The sequence below is a fragment of the Crassostrea angulata genome, chromosome 10 (genome assembly GCF_025612915.1).
Source record: "Crassostrea angulata isolate pt1a10 chromosome 10, ASM2561291v2, whole genome shotgun sequence".
Lineage (NCBI taxonomy): Eukaryota > Metazoa > Mollusca > Bivalvia > Ostreida > Ostreidae > Magallana > Magallana angulata.
The window spans coordinates 51473965-51489222 of NC_069120.1; the positions used below are offsets into that span (position 1 = coordinate 51473965).

At 34.6% G+C, this 15258-nt stretch overlaps 2 protein-coding genes across 2 annotated transcripts; one reads left to right on the top strand and one right to left on the bottom strand.

Annotated features, from left to right (window-relative positions):
• The first annotated feature begins 624 nt into the window (after positions 1-624).
• LOC128164672 (uncharacterized) lies at positions 625-4288 on the top strand. Its single transcript, XM_052828650.1, has 3 exons — positions 625-840; positions 2693-3077; positions 3605-4288. The coding sequence occupies exons 1-3, from the start codon at positions 670-672 to the stop codon at positions 3736-3738; spliced, it is 690 nt and encodes a 229-aa protein (XP_052684610.1). The 5' UTR covers positions 625-669; the 3' UTR covers positions 3739-4288.
• A 3198-nt stretch (positions 4289-7486) lies between these two features.
• On the bottom strand, positions 7487-14552 carry LOC128164673 (ependymin-related protein 1-like). Its single transcript, XM_052828651.1, has 6 exons — positions 14320-14552; positions 11629-11739; positions 10921-11002; positions 8931-9101; positions 8529-8632; positions 7487-7883 (listed from the first exon to the last, which is right to left on the bottom strand). The coding sequence occupies exons 1-6, from the start codon at positions 14464-14466 to the stop codon at positions 7821-7823; spliced, it is 678 nt and encodes a 225-aa protein (XP_052684611.1). The 5' UTR covers positions 14467-14552; the 3' UTR covers positions 7487-7820.
• Between the last annotated feature and the right edge of the window lie 706 nt (positions 14553-15258).

Genomic DNA, 15258 nt, shown 5'->3' on the forward strand with positions numbered 1-15258 from the left:
ATGCCTAGTTTGAACTACCTTAACATTTTGAATTTAACAAGAATGTCTGTATTGCAGTGGTGAAAAAAGTTTTAAATATGCACTAAGAAAATTGCGGGCGTGCTTTGTTTTTTTTTTATGGTTTGAGTTCATTGTGTCTGACATTGGAATTCTTTTCTTCAAACATTGAATAAAAAAACGCATATCTAAAAAAAGCAGATTATCGTTAAACTGATGTGTTTAAGAGCTTGTGTTTCAGAACAATACCTTCAGTCTTTCAACATTTTGTTAAAAGATGGCCTTGCATGTACTTGTTTACCTATACTGGACTGTATAGTGCAGACGAAAGTGAATGATAAACAAGAGAAATCCAAGTTTGCATTTTTTCCCAAAGATAAAATTATTTGTTATCTTAGAGTATGTAGAATTTCAGAAAGAACGACTAAAAAACCCAGAATAAAAACCAGAGCAAATGTTCCCGATCTGACTCACGACAGAGTGCACAGGATCGTTCCCCCATTAATTATCAGTTTGTCTTAGACGGACAGATCCGCATTCCTTTCGTCTAACGACATCCAAGACAGGTACCCCAGGGGGTAACCAGGGTACCTAGATGACAAGGAAGAGAAAGTTGTATAAAAGAGAGAGGTAGACATCTGTGGAGTTATAACAAGACCAGACTCTCTGACGATGGAGACCATCAGTGTATTGTTTGCCCTGACTGTTGCCGGTGGGTTGGTGTCCCTTGCTGAGGCCCACGGACGCCTGATCCTACCCCCCTCTAGAAGCTCCATGTGGCGGTTCGGGTTCCCCACCCCAAAGAATTACCAAGATATGCAGTTGTGGTGCGGCGGCTCATGGGTGAGTTCTTTATAACGATAAAAATATTCATTTACTGGTAATCTGTCCAGTGTTTTATTGAGATTAGTAATCTAGGTTGACCATTCCATACTTAGTAAAGTATTACAAATTACCTTCGGAGTGTCCGAGTCAGCACTTGATTGGTTTCAATCGTACCTTTCCTCAAGGAGGGCGGGAGTGCATATTAATACGTCTAAATCTCAGCCTAGATGCCTGGACTTTTCAGTCCCACAAGGCAGTATATGTGGACCTGTGCTCTACACTGTATACGCAAGTACTCTACAACAGTTTATCAAAGACTCGGGGGTCTTATTACTAGGTTATGCCGATGACCACTCCGCATATGATAGTTTTAATCCAAAGGCAATCGCAGATGAAAAACATGTAATAACAAATTTAGAGAACGTCTTAGTTAATATCAATGACTGGATGAATCTAAACAGGCTGAAACTTAACCCAAGTAAAACTGAATTTGTGTTATTTGGAAGTCCGCAGATGCTATCTTTGTCTTCTTCCACTTCCATTAATGTTGTGGGTGCTAGTGTAAATTCATCTGTGTGTATCAAGTATCTCGGTTGTTATCTAGATGAACATTTAACGTTCAAGAAATTTGTCAGCGAAAAATGCAAAACGATATCCTTGAATTTGTTCTTGATCAATAATATTCGCCAATACCTTACTGTCGACTCCTGCAAGCAAATAGTACAGTCCATAATTACTAGCCATCTGGACTATGCCAACAGTGTCCTGTACGGATTGCCGGAATGTACCATCAAAAGGTTGCAGTTATTGCAAAATCGCGCTGCTAAACTTGTGCTGAAGTGGAAGTCGACTGATAGCTCTACAGAGGCTCTTAAGCGATTACAATGGTTACCCGTCTATTTTCGAATTAGATTTAAAATCGCGTGTGTTGTTTATAAGTGCCTCAACGATAGTGAAAGCCCAATATACCTCAGAGAAATGCTAAGTATACGAGAGTCACCATAAAGCATTCGCTCCAAAAGTAGTGTCGCTAAAACACTAAATGTTCCTGCCGTCAAACGCAAAACTTTTGCTGCCAGATCATTCGCAATTTCAGGACCGACCGTTTGGAATGAATTGCCGATAGACATGAGAACTATTCGTGATTTTACTACTTTTAAGCTCCAGCTAAAGGCATTTTATTATAAGTGTGCTTTTTAATTACTATGTGTAGTAAGGGGGAAAAAAACAAAATAAAAACTGTGAACTCTTCTTAGACAACATTTTAAATTCTGCATGTATAATAAATCTATGTATTTTATTTGTGTGTACAGCGCCATTGATTGCATTTCTATTTGTAAAATTGTGCGCTTTATAAATTATAATAATAATAGGTTAAAAAGTTCGTAAGGTAAAATATTTACAAGGTTTATTTGGATAATCAATTTGAAATATTTTTAAATTGGAATTTGAAAGAAAATAACTTTTATAAGTTTTAGGACAATATTCCGTTTAAAAGCTTTAAAAGCTCTTACGGAAAATCATACACTAGTACCTAGATAGATTATAAACAAACTTAAAAATAATGAACCAAAAAATACGAAAACAAAAAATATATATGACACAAATTGGTTGGCTTTTAATTTGTTACGAGTCTACTGGAATTAGCAATTAAAAGTGAAATGTTTCAATTCAAGGCAATTTTTTTTTTGCATCTTTTTGAAAATACTACACAAAATTATTGGCATAAAAAAATCTTGGTTCAGTTTTTCATGATCATTAATTTTTTTTTTCGGGGGGGGGGGGGATTGCAAGACGACACAGTTACATGGTTGTATATGGCAATAGTTATTATACAAGTTTAGCAAAGGATTTTTCTTTTGGTCCACAGAACCAGTGGGGTCTAAATGGAGGACGATGTGGTGTATGTGGAGACCCGTACCAACAGAATCCCCGCGAGAACGAGGCTGGCGGGAAATACGCCACCGGCATCATATCCCGATGCTACCGGTATTTTCCCACCGGACAGATAATTGCCGTGCAGGTGGACCTCACGGTGAACCACCTTGGCTACTTTGAGTTCCGACTGTGTGAACACAACGACACCTCCACCCCGATATCACAAGCCTGTCTGGACGCCAACCTCCTCCAGTTCGCTGACGGCAGCACGCGACATTACGTGAGAGAGCGGGACTACGGGGTGATGACGTTAAACCTCCGTATACCACCCACAGTGGTGTGTACTCAGTGTGTACTGCAGTGGAAGTATCATACAGGTATAACTTAAAAAGTATATTAATGTTTATATCCAAATAAGGACCATTTTACAGATAAAATTCTATATACTGACGCTGCAAACAATCTCTTATTCGTGTACGAGAAAAAAAATCGACGAAAACCTGTTTTTCTGTAGTTTGTTTCAGACTTCGTCCCGACAAAATTTACAGCAAACATGTAAATCACGCGTTCTTCCCAATTAAAGTCGATGTCTGAGAGCATCACCCCCTCCCAGTGTTCTAAACCCTGTTATTTTGCACATTTGAATACTAGATTATGGTTTGATCTGTCATTATTACATATGTACTAAGTACGTCCCATCCACAATTTAAAGTTCAAGTGTGATCTTAAGGTGCAATATTCATCCTACTATAAAGGTGTAATTGTTCAATTGCAATACACTAATACCAACTCTATCACTACGTCTTCAGAGGAGGCAATGAACTCACCCACCTTTTTACAGTTTAGTTATCACTCTATCGACATAGCTGGAGTTAATCTCACACTTGACATTGTTATTTTGTAGGTAACAGCTGGGGTAGAGACAAGGGTGGGGAAGGCATTGGTCACGGTCCCCAGGAGGAATTCTACGGCTGTTCAGACATCGCCATCCTACCAAACTGTGATGACGTCACAGGAAAATCAGCCACTCCCCACTAAGGCCCTTTCAGGGACGACGCAAGCCAAGACATAGTATCTGTAAACTATGATCACTTTGTTGCTGGAATTGGTTACAGGATGGTCCCAATGAAGGCAAACATTTGAGTGGAGTTTTATAGCATGCGCAGACACCATCTCTTTTAAGAGGGAAAGAAAGTGCAATCAAATTCAAGTTATTCTGTCCTATGTATATAACGGTATTGCTGTATATTTGTGCTACACACACTTTAAATCAATCAATTTGATAGCTTAAAGGCTTTTCTATATTTCTATAAGCTTAAATTCATCTTTTTGATAAATAACAGCCTTTAGTGTTTAATTACATACGATAATTGTTGAAAGTTGAACTTCCTTGAGCAATTTATCAAAGTTGAAATCACGGAAACTTGGTCTTAGCTAAGCATAGTAATCCAAAAGTGTTCTACTTTTGTATCGTGCAATACCTTTTCTATCACATGAAAATGAGATACAAAATACATGCAATTATTATCAGTATAGTGATTATGTCAATTATTTACTTTTAATCTTTAATAAAGCGATCTGCATCTGTGCATTTCTTTCTTTCTCATTATTGTGCAGAAAAGTGAACTGTACTCCATACAAACGGAGAAGAACGTGCAAAAGCTAACGGACGTTTGCGTCCATACAATTTTAAGAGACTGCTATTATGGCTTTTGAATAAAATAATGGTTCAATGGCTCCCAGCAAAAAATAACTGCGTGTGAATGATGCTTTTTGAGACTGGAAGTAGGTGAGTCAAGGGAGAGATAGTCCCCTCTCCGACTGTTATAAGCATAAGTATATCCTGGTATTTCTTTGGGGAAATTGAATTCATACGGAAATATATTACCAGATCGGTTCGAATAAAGACAAAAAAAAAACATAATTAGAAAAGTTCAATAGCACTTGTTTATGTGTTAAGTGTTCTCTAATGCGTAGTTGACTATGGTAAAATAAAAACTTCATCACAGAAACACATATCTGTATTCAATAAGTATACTAGCGCTTACACTCAAATTCACTAAGCAGAGGCAGCTGATGTCCCGTCGTTTGATTTTTTCCTGTTTGTCGTATTGATAAAAATATTATTATTATGTCGCTTTCCAAACAGCAGATTATGGACATATTTGAATTGTCTTTTGTTTCAATGATTATTAATGGATTCTAAACTTTTTACATCTAAATTTTAAATGTACGTTACTATCGCCTGTCGGAAGGTAACAAATTGCATGAATTTCTTTTAATAATAAGAATAAACTTTACAAAAAGAGAACCACTATTGGATATTCACAAATATGCATCACATTGTCAAGAAGAAATCAAAGTACTGAAGAACTGACGGGAGTTGATTTTATCAATGTTTATTTATTTTAAAATCATTGATATTTTATTTTGCATGACAAGTACATGTAGTTTCTAATTTGAATTATGCACATTTTTATAATATGAATTGTTGGACTTTCTCGACAAGAATGTCGAAAAAAAAACCATATGAATCATGTTAAATCATATTAAAAGATAAAATTACTTCAATCAAACTATGTATCAGTGACAGAAATATTTCTCGAAAATTGTATGGATCCAAGCAATATTGAACTCTAGTCTGGTTCAACCAAACGCTCGGCTGACACCGTAAATCTCCGACAAGGATTTACGGAGACAGCCGAGCGTCGAGTTGGACGAAACTATATTGAACTCTGGCGTAGTAATACATACGAATACAAAAAATATTCAAATTGTTCGTACCATTTAAAATTTGACTATTTTCAAGGTATTTATAAATAAGTTTCCTTGAAAAACAATGCTTTAGCATACATTACATCGAATTAATCAATTATTTTCAAGAACTAAGTCTTGTCAGCAGCAATGATTTGTGCTGAGGTCCAAACACTGTTTCACTTTCGGTTTGTCTGAGTGACTGCATAGGAGAGTTGATTAAAATCAACTCCTAAAAATGGTATCAAGAGAAAAGCATATCATTCTGAAAAATGCATAAAAAAATTAAAAATGTACGTTACCTGCACCTCTCAGACGACACATTGATAGTTATTAAACTTAAAATAATCTGAAATAATAAAATAATTAACTATTCAAGCAAGTATTAATTGAAAAACAGTTTTTACCTTTAGGTTTAAAACCTTTCAAGTGCGTACAATTGAGCCAATTACTATTGCGAAATAAAACATTCTAATGTGCCCTCCAATACTGCTGCAATTGATTTTAGTTTTTGCTAATCATGGCATAAAAACAAAAACGTTGCAACATATGCATACAGGTATATTTTTTAACGAACAAATACATTTAACAATCATATAAATATCATTTTAAAAATATTAAAAAATGTCCGGTTACTTACATTTAACATGGTTCATTTTATTGGCTGATATAGGATAGGTAAACATCAGGATATGTTTTAACTAAAACCACAAACTTTTTCAAAGTCAAAATTTAACCCTGTGTTCAAGCAAATATCATTTTACCACATTTTATTTTTTGGACAATTTGGCATTTGAGCATCTTGTTTGGAAGTTGCTGGACTGGGAATAAACAACTATGCATTGTTCATTCACTGTGCATTACATTCACATGACCCTTCGTAGTTTACACTCTACGAAAGTTTTCAGGTCAGTTTGTCCTTTGATACGTCGATCAAAAGAAAAATTAATAAATCCATTTCTTAAAATAACAAATGCACAGCTACAAGACTATATAGATGATAGACTTGTTGCCAGGACAATATATCAGTTTCGAGAACATACGTACATTGTAGTTTTATCTTACTTAGAAAGGAAAAAATAGGCATTAGTCACTAGCCTGGTGTTTTTTTAATTACAGACCCTGAAACGTGCTACTACACCTCTAAAACGAACCGTACCGCTCCGTGCAAGAAACGAACCGTACCGTTCACAAAACGAAACGTACCGTTCACAAAGCGTACCGTACCGTTCACAAAACGAACCGTACCGTTCACAAAGCGAACCGTACCGTTCACAAAAACGAACCGTACCGTTCAAAAAGCGTGCAAGATAATTTATGCAAGACCCGCCTCCAGACGGACAAAAAAGCGTACCGTACCGTGCAATAAGCGTGCAACTTCCATATACGGCTTATTGGTCTAATGTCTTTGGATGAATACAGACGGATATTATCGCTGACCAGTTAAGTTCAATATTATGCTAGATTATTTTATACGGGATTAGATAACACATACTACGATTTAAATCTGTTATTCTTAAAACAGTTACAAATATTTTAATTTCCTTTCTAAGACAGTAATCATTTCTTTCGACAAAACTTCCAATGCCGATTTCTTAAACATTGTAAACTATTAATGTTCACACAATTCGTGGTTATACTATGTTTATGAACTGTTTGAAACATTGGGTACATACTATAGACTTTACATAGACTTACGCGGACCAAGAAAATGATCGGTGCTTTCAACGTGAAGTTAATTTTTTGTGATCTGAAATCGTAAATGGAGACCTTTAAATTTATTTGTTCTAAGATAAATTCAAATTAATTTACCAAATATATTTATTAATCAATTGGTATATTATCAAAATCAAATCAATTTAAGTCATGTGCTTTTTGTAGTTATTGTGTCCAGGTCATTTCTGCTGGCATGGCAACTGTTACCATGACCTCAGATCTTGGTGTGATATTGAAATCCCAATATACCTCAGTATCTCTATAAGTATATCCAACATCTGGGGGAGAATAGGACGAAAATAACAAACCTTTACCTAGTTTTGGTTAATTTTATTCAGAAAAGACTTTAAAAAAAGTACACATTCTAGTACGTTAAACTTTTCCATTAGAAAAAACACACAAAACAATGAGGTAAACAAGCCCCCTCTTCTCTAAAGAAATTGTACAGATTGAAGCATCAACTCAACGCCAGAAGGCTTCAGATATTATGACTAAGTATGAATGCAAATCAAAAAGGATTTAGAAGGAATGATCAGATATTAAAGTTACAAGAACATTGTCAATACAAAAAAGTGCAGATCACAAAATTTAAAGTTTCACGGAAGTGATGAGATTTCATCCTGGATATATGGTATAGTTTTCATTTATGATTAGAAAATACTGGACATTTCGTGGTTCAGAAATCCAAACTTCAGGTAAAGATCCACAAAGCCCTGCAATACAAGAGACATATTGTGAGTTCACTTACACAGTGGTCTCATTGCTTGTCAGGAATATTGTGAGGGAACCACTGTGGAGTGTGGTCTCACCATTATTCACTGAACACTCATTTAATTTGTTGATTTTGTTGTTTGATTAATTCACAAAATGTGACAAAAACTATTGTTCACCCATTCAAGTATTCTAAACCCCCTTAATTTCATAAAATCCATGGATATTAATGTCCATGATTGTTAATAAGACCATAATACAAGTATTACATTTTGATTATACATTTGGTAAAGTAAACAATTCATAGGAGACTGTTTTTTCCTTTATAGTTACCGGTAGATTTGAATCGGATACATGGATAAAGTTTACGTGAATTAATTAAGTAAAATTTTTTATTTTCAAAAATGTTTTTCAAGATATAACAAAGTGGGCAATAATGACAAGAACAGAACAACCCAGAAATAAATTGTCACTAGTGAAATGTACTGTAAGACATCCCTTTAGCAAAGTGCCAGGGACAAACTACTAGTATCTGTAATAAACATATCCTGCTGTATTTTGTTTGTTTATCATACATTTCTGACTTTGTTGTAAGCATGAATTCTTAATAAGCTTGTTCCCTGTAACAATGTTTTACTGTATTTTACCTCTTCTACTTGGCTGCTGCATATCCTGGGTTTGTCAAAGACCCTGGGGTCTTTAATTCCTGGTTCAATCCCTGTGTACCCAACGGTGGACATATACCCCATACCTGCAAAAATATATCATCTTCATTACATAAACTGAATTCCTAAAGCAACATAGATGTTACCATTTCATTTACTGAATCCCGATATATATAGTACATGTACAAGGAAACAATCATTACATAAAATAAACCCACGGTTTAGTTGGGGTTTACTCTGGTGTTAGGTTGGGTCAGATTGGTACTGTAAAACCATATTTAGCATAATCTTCACAACATAATACCAGCATTCCATTTACTTTGTATTCCTTCTAATCGTACACTTTCATTCCATAAGCGGCATCCCCCTTCCACTCGTGCTTACCACTCATGGGGAGGGTCCCAGTGATGGTCTCCCCCACAGGGACACACAGCTTGTTAGTGATGGTGAAGTAGCTGTTCCCTCCGATGCGTTTGCGGGCCATCTGGTACACGGTGACATCCAGGCTGTCATCAGCTGTCCCCATGTGTGTATCACTGACTGCCTTGGCTTCCTCTAAAAACAGAATCTTAATATAATCATGTTTCTGTCACAGCCATGGCTTCCACTAATGTACACAACAAGCTGCTATGTATCTATTTATTCCATCTCAAAGCATTATCATCAGCATCTTCCCAAGTCAAGGGTTTCTGATCCGCATAGCTTCTTGTGAGAAGCTATGCGGATCAGAAACCCTTGACTTGGGAAGATGTATCATCAGCTGACAGGGAAACATTAATTTGATCCCCCCACTCCCCCCCCCCCCCATTATGTAATCAGAAATAAATGGCTTTGAGTTTTATCATAGAATATGGTAGATAAAGGTTAATCATTTAGCATTGTTATACTTTCATGTTAAATACTGAAATCTGATTGGTTAAGACGCAGTTAATAATATTTACTATTACCCTCAGCGTTAGCAACGCACTTGGCAACGGGTAACATTAAAAAATGTTACATGCGCGAAAATTATGCGCGTACGGTTCGCTGTAGAATTCACGTTATTCCTATATAAAAGCAGTAAAATTTTCTTAAAATTTTTAAAAAAGACATTCAGTATAACAAAATAAATAGTGCCTGTTTGGGAGGATAACAGTTGAAATTGACACCCCTCGAAAACCATTGTCAACCTCCGCTTCGCGTCGGTTGACAATGGTTTTCTCGGGGTGTCAATTTCAACTGTTACCCTCCCAAACAGGCACTATTTATATACTGGATCCATTGTAAATCATTCAACAAATTTTTTCTATCTTTCATTATAAATTATGATCACTCTTACAATTTGAAATGAGGCACATATTAGACCTTTATGAGCTGTGAGTACCAGAACTGTTTTGGAGAAGGAGAGTGCTGTTTGTTAAAAATCTCTAAAAATACATTAAATATCGTGGATAAGTGTTCTCTACAAAATGAGCATGCTGATTTAAATTTGCAAAAGATGATTCTGGGGTATGTGAACACAGGTATAACAGTCCAACCTGGTACCGGGTATATTTACCATTCTTACCTGATACACAGGTATAAAAATATATATATATATATATATATATATATATATATATATATATATATATATATATATATATATATATATATATATATATATATATGTCTTACCTGGCAAAGAGGTATATTTATCAGTCTTACCTGGTTCACAGGTATATTTATCAGTCTTACCTGGTTCACAGGTATATTTTATCAGTCTTACCTGGTTCACAGGTATATTTATCAGCCTTACCTGGCACACAGGTATATCTATCAGCCTTACCTGGCACAGAGGTATATGTATCAGTCTTACCTGGCACACAGGTATATTTATCAGCCTTACCTGGCTCACAGGTATATTTATCAGCCCTACCTGGCACACAGGTATATGTATCAGTCTTACCTGGCACACAGGTATATCTATCAGCCTTACCTGGCACACAGGTATATTTATCAGCCTTACCTGGCACACAGGTATATGTATCAGTATTACCTGGCACACAGGTATATTTATCAGCCTTACCTGGCACACAGGTATATGTATCAGTCTTACCTGGCACACAGGTATATTTATCAGCCTTACCTGGCACACAGGTATATGTATCAGTCTTACCTGGCACACAGGTATATATATATATATATATATATATATATATATATATATATATATATATATATATATATATATATATATATATATATATATATATATATATATATATATATATATATATATATATATATATATATATATATATATATATATATATATATATATATATATATATATATATATATCAGTCTTACCTGGTTCACAGGTATAAACATTACTGCAGTATGTAAGTTTTACCTGGAATGCAGGCCTCCTTGAATTCCTTTTGACTCAGTCGGGTAGTGTTACAATGTCCATCCATGAACGTGTACTGAACTCCCTGAAAAACAAAGCATATGCAGCCATCTTAGATTCACAGGGCACAGACTTTCTACTTGGAACTACTCCGACATCCTCGACAATAAATTTATTCAGAGTACGGTAGAGTCACTTCCAAAGCCAGCTGAGGATTGTGGATTGCAGACTTTCATGTACAGCTCCATATTTAACAGAGCTGACCAAAACATGCAATTGCTAGGTAACTTTAAGGTACTCTGGATAACAATGGAGTTTTCCACTTCCTTATCAATACTGTAGATTCATTTTTTTACATGAGTACTCAACTTTAGGATCCCGCCGTTTTGTATCAAATCGCAAGAATATAAAATCGCGAACACAGACTTTTAATTCTTTATTATAGCTCTCAAATCTCAAAAAATCATAGTGAGATTTTACAATCAATGAGGGGTGCTTTTCATGATTTTATGCGGATGTTATAATTTCTTGCATTTAGTAAGGAATCTACACCACTAAAGGTAGTGATCCTTTTCACTAATATTTTTTATTTGAATAAATAGTTAGATTAACAAGGTTATTCAATAATTTATTAGTATACATATATTTACCTGGATTGGATGGTATAGGCCTATATAATATCAAAATTTCTTCAATTCTGTTGATACATACTGTTTCAAAATCCATGATCACTCCACCCTCAAATGGTCGTCCATCAACTACCCCCTTTGAGAATTCTGCAAATTTTCCGTTCCTTGCATCATAGAAAATTTTCACCATTCCCTGTGAAAAATAAAACCCCCACTATATACCATCAAGAAATTTGATGTCAGTTACTTTTAAATCACTCATTCTAAATTCACACTGCCTCAAATCTGAGTTTTACAATGCATGCATATTATTAAAAATATATCTGATTCACTTATTCACGAATCATGCATGTCTCCTTCCCAGACTTTGAAATAAACCATGTGAAGAAATCAAGCACCGATGCACACATGGTGGTGTACAGTTACAGAATTGATGAAAATACACGTACATCCATATATATATTTTCATTGTGAGAAAAATATATAATATCAGGTGCCTGCATGTTAAACTTATCTTTGATTCAGGTTGCTTCTTGAATAGGCCATATAACAAATATTAGTAGTCAAAAACTTGCAACTTTTTGTTATATATATTTCTTGCAAAAATCATTTTTGTAATTTCATCAAACATGCATCTGACTAAAATTTGCAAAAACCATGGAACTTCTCATCAAGCCAAATAATTTTCAGCTATATAGCTAATTCAAGTTATTTATATCATAAGTTATTCAAAGGATTGTGTCGAACCTGAGCATGAATTTTCGTCACATTAAAGTTGTAAAAGTTCAAGGTCAAGATCTAATAAATAAATTTTGAGAGTTGTTTTAATTCTAGTGAGGTTATTATAATGTCAAAATTGATTTGTAACATTTTTTCCCGTACTTTACTGCTTTAAAAAATTATGTTGAAAATTGAAAAATTTCTTGATACTCTATATTAATTAAATAATTGGAAATTAAAGTATTTTGGATACCTATTCAGATCCCTATACACATATCTCTTTAATTTGACATCATTAGAAAGAGGGGGTCTAAAACTTGTTTAATACTGTTTTTGGAGAGACTGTTGGCATAATAGATAAATTTTAATAGCTAGAAATGGCCAAAACCCTGTCATTTGTTACTTATTTTCTTAATTTTCCATTTAAAAAATAGAAAAAACTAGGAAAAAACAAGATTTTCCATTGATTTTCCCAAAATTAAGCCCCAATACACCTTATCAAACAAAGCTATTGTTATCTTTGCAAGAATTTGTTTATATCTAAAATTTCGGCACCTTTTACCAACTGGATTTTGATCTTAAAGAAATCTGTGTGAACTATTTGTATATTTATTGACTTTGTCTTCATAGATCTATGCAATGCAAGCTAAACCAGCTATAACTACTTGTATTCAGAGATATATATATATATATATATATATATATATATATATATATATATATATATATATATATATATATATATATATATATATATATATATATATATATATATATATATATATATAGTGAAAACTATATAATTATAATATACGAGGGTTGTTCGGAAATTATTGAGACATTTTCTCTTATTCTTTTAGTAAAAAAGATAATCTCTTGAAATTTCACCAAAACGTAAATCAGGATAGAGATTATCAATGTGAAAAGTTTCTTGTCCGTGGCATGAATAGATCATTCCTGGTAAACTGACCAACGTGCCTTCGACCAGTGACCCGGCGCAACCGAAAACTTTTCGCAGCATCATTTTAACGCTTCTTATTGCTCCTGTGTTTTAAACACCTTACAAATGAACGGAAATAAGAATTATTCTTTATTTCTCATCTTTTGTTTTCATTTCAAGATGTCATCATTTACATTTTCTCTCATTCTTGTTTTTTTAGGGAAAAAAATCGAGTTATATTTACCTGAAAGTCTAATTACTGTGAATGTCTCCTGCAGTCATTTTTTTTTTATATATTTTAGAACTGTTGACAACAGTTAGTGTGTCAAAAGTACTTGATAATTAATCCCTTTGGCCTAATTCTAGTTAAACGAGATGTTTGTAAAACACTTATGCCCCCTCCCCGCCCCCCCCCCCCCCTTGGAAATATCCACAAAGAAAATGAGCGGAAACTGCAAATATTTGGAATTTTTCAATTTCAATATGTTCATCCTCTGGAAAGAAAATGAATGGAAACTGTTGGTGGACCGACCAACAGACCGACAGACAGCAGCAAAGCTATATGCCCACCCTTCTTCGAAGGGGGGCATAACAATCAGTGAAAAAAAATATGATGAGCTGCATAAAGCTCTATATACCTTGTCTTGTCAAAGTATAGTTTATTAAGCAATTGCATGGCCTTAAAAGGTCTCCTTCTGAGATTTCCACCAGTTTGACGGTTTTCAATGCGCCGCCTTGACATCAAAATTCAATGTAAAATCGTCAGATTTCTTTTGTTTGGTAAATATAATACATGTGTACCATATCCGTATATTTCAACTCTAACATCAGTGAAACTTAATCAAAAGTTAGTCGCAAAGAATAGCAAAATGAACATATTTAATTTGATTTCTTTTATCATTTCACTGTTTATTTCCTTATTCTCAATTCAATTTTTATATGGTCACAGAAAAGTGGGGGGGCCAATTCCATTTTAATTCAATTTTTTGTATGTAAATTTAAGAAAATTCTTTGCTACGCAAAAAAAGTGTGTGGGTGGGGGGGGGGGGGGGAGGCCCCTCATGATGCTACGTGCCTGTAAGTAAACATCGGGTCAATAATCAGTACACTCACCGCCTGGTATCCAGCCTTGCCGTTCCTGTTGGTGCCTACCATAAAGCCCATGTCCCCGGTCCACTGTTTAGGGACGCAGCACCCCCGGGCCCACGACAGATGACAGAGGACAGAGAGCCCGACAATCGACAGAATGAGAGACTGCATTTCCGAGATTCTGTTTAAGGTTTACCGATATACGAAATCTTCCGGGTATTTATGTAAAGAATCACGTGTGTTTGTTACACCTCGTGACTTTTTATTTTTAACGTTTTACAGAGTATTGCGAAAGTTGGTACCAGCCCACTTTTACACGTTAACCTAGTCTATTTCAAGAGATTACTGGACATCACACATAAACCCACGTGATGCATTCGTTTGCTCTTTCATGCTAATATCAAGACGATAAGGAAATGATTATATAATCTCGCATATACGTCCCTGGTCTGGTTAATTTGTAATTAACTTAGCACTCTGCAGCTCATATATCTATTGTTGTGATTCATCACTTTGAAGGAAGTAATAATATCTAGGCCTACTAAAAATTCAAATGCGTTAGCGGCTTATGTACTACTTAGAGACGAATGAGGCATTTGACCCCCCCCCCCCTTAAAAAAATGAAAAAAAAAAAAAAATAAAATAAAATAAAACGTCTCTGTTTCAAATTCTTTCTCATTTACCAAATGCTTAAGTCATAACTGTATTTCAAAACAAGATCCTAACCCCTTCTAATTTTTACAATATACATGCGTTTTACAAAAGGCATTAATGCCTAAATAATTTGTATTACTGAGTAAAATATTTTTTTTAGTCATTATTCATATGATAAACTATGTAAGATTTATATGTATTTTGGCATATTTACGTATGGGTGTTTAATATAAATATACATATGTATTGAGTATGAAAACATACATAATATATATACTTATTAAATGTTCCTGGCTCTTTCAATCATCC